Raw genomic sequence first — 1,759 nt, forward strand, 5'->3', positions numbered from 1 at the left:
GGTTGGGGCCGAGGGTGCAGGCAGGGAGCCCTGCCCACAGCCCGTGGGGACAGCCCTGGGGAAGGGGTGCCAGTGAGTGCTGCCTGCTCTTGTGACTTCCCAGGGGACTCATTAGAGCCTGAGTCTCACCTGTCCCCGTGTCCAACACTGCGACTCCCTTATCTCACTGTTGCCAAACTGTGTGACAGCCAGGGAAACTGAGGCATGGGGCTGGAGGTGCCAGGAGTTGTGTGTCCCTGCCTCTGCTCCGGCCCCCCGGGCTCTGCCTGTCCCCAGCCCTCCTGACGCTCCTGCCTGCTGCCCTGCCCCTAGGTACCACCCCAGCCGCCAAGATGTCCAGCAAACGTGCCAAAGCCAAGACCACCAAGAAGCGCCCCCAGCGCGCCACCTCCAACGTCTTTGCCATGTTTGACCAGTCACAGATCCAGGAGTTCAAGGAAGCCTTCAACATGATCGATCAGAACCGCGATGGCTTCATTGACAAGGAGGATCTACACGACATGCTGGCTTCCCTCGGTGAGGAGATCCTTCCCTCGTGCCTCCATGTGTTGCTCAGCCCCTCCGTGGGGGAGAGCTGCTGGGTGACCCAGAGCCTCATGCCCAGCGTTGAAGACCGGCTTTGGTGGGATGCTGTTGAGGCACAGCCCTCCTGCTTTGGGCCAGCCTGATGCTGGCTGCAAAATCTGGGGGGCATTTCTCTGCTGGCAGCAGCTTACTGTAGAAGGTGCGTTTGTGGAGGCACCCAAGGGCAGCAGCTTGGTGTGTTGCTCTTACAGGCATGCTCACTAGAAGGGAAGAGACCCTTGGGGTTGGAGAAGCTCTGCCCTAGGAGCAACCACCAGCCGCAGCCACTGAGCATTTGAGTAGTCTCACCCCAGAATATCACCTGGGGTTGTCCCCTGTGGGACAAAGCCCTCCCGTTGCTCTCAGCCTGGGTGACAGAAGAGGCCGGTCCCTGCGCCGGCATGATACCTCAGCCGGTTGAGACTTGCAGGTCTGGCTGCGCTCCCCACCCAGAGCCCATTCTCCTCCGCTGCAAGCCACGGCTCCCACCTCCCGCTCCCTGCGGTACCTCCACCGCGCTTTGGGAGGTCTGTCAATGATTGACCTGGCAGCCAAACCTGTTCTGGAGGTCCTGCCTGGCCGTGGGAGGGACCTCCCTCCTCCCCGTGAGCCGTAGCTCTGGAAGCAGAGAGGGGCCGGGCGCTGGGGGCACGCAGACCTCAGCAGAGGAGGTTAAACCATCCCTGGTGCGGCCACGGTAGGAGCAGTGCTAGGGACATCAGCAGCACGAGGCTCGTGTGGGGACATTGCTGCCCCTCTCCTCGGGTGATATGGGTGTCAGCTGCCAGGGGAATGGGAAAAAGCCGTGGGTTTAGTTCCTGGTAACCCCCAGATGAATTCCTGCATCTCCCTCGAGGCTGAGCCTGGCAGAGCTTGGTTCCAGGTGGCCTCTGGCACAGATTAAAGCATGGGGAGATGCCGAGGGGGGAGCACCGGGCACTGCGGAAACCCCCTTCCCTTGTTCATGGCCTAGCCTTGGGGACGGGTGCTGTGGGGGGAACAGGGCCCTGCACCCACCCTGCCTGTGTCCGGCAGGGAAGAACCCCACCGACGAGTACCTGGAGGGCATGATGAGCGAGGCACCGGGGCCCATCAACTTCACCATGTTCCTCACCATGTTTGGGGAGAAGCTGAACGGCACCGACCCGGAGGACGTCATCCGCAACGCCTTCGCCTGCTTCGACGAGGAGGCGGC

General features: G+C 62.3%; 1 protein-coding gene across 2 annotated transcripts in view; it reads left to right on the top strand.

Moving 5' to 3' along the window:
• The first annotated feature begins 272 nt into the window (after positions 1-272).
• The window catches only part of LOC104076692 (myosin regulatory light polypeptide 9), a 1,876-nt gene continuing 389 nt past the window's right edge, over positions 273-1,759 (top strand). Inside the window, exons 1-2 of one of the 2 annotated variants that reach the window (XM_009577632.1) lie at positions 273-516; positions 1,600-1,755. In XM_009577632.1, coding sequence (XP_009575927.1) covers positions 333-516; positions 1,600-1,755 — 340 coding nt within the window. In that variant the 5' untranslated portion in view covers positions 273-332. The remainder of the gene's footprint in view (positions 517-1,599; positions 1,756-1,759) is intronic. The other variant, XM_009577633.1, reaches the window with a different exon arrangement.

This window comes from Fulmarus glacialis, unplaced genomic scaffold, assembly GCF_000690835.1.
Source record: "Fulmarus glacialis isolate BGI_N327 unplaced genomic scaffold, ASM69083v1 scaffold33275, whole genome shotgun sequence".
Classification (NCBI taxonomy): Eukaryota; Metazoa; Chordata; class Aves; order Procellariiformes; family Procellariidae; genus Fulmarus; species Fulmarus glacialis.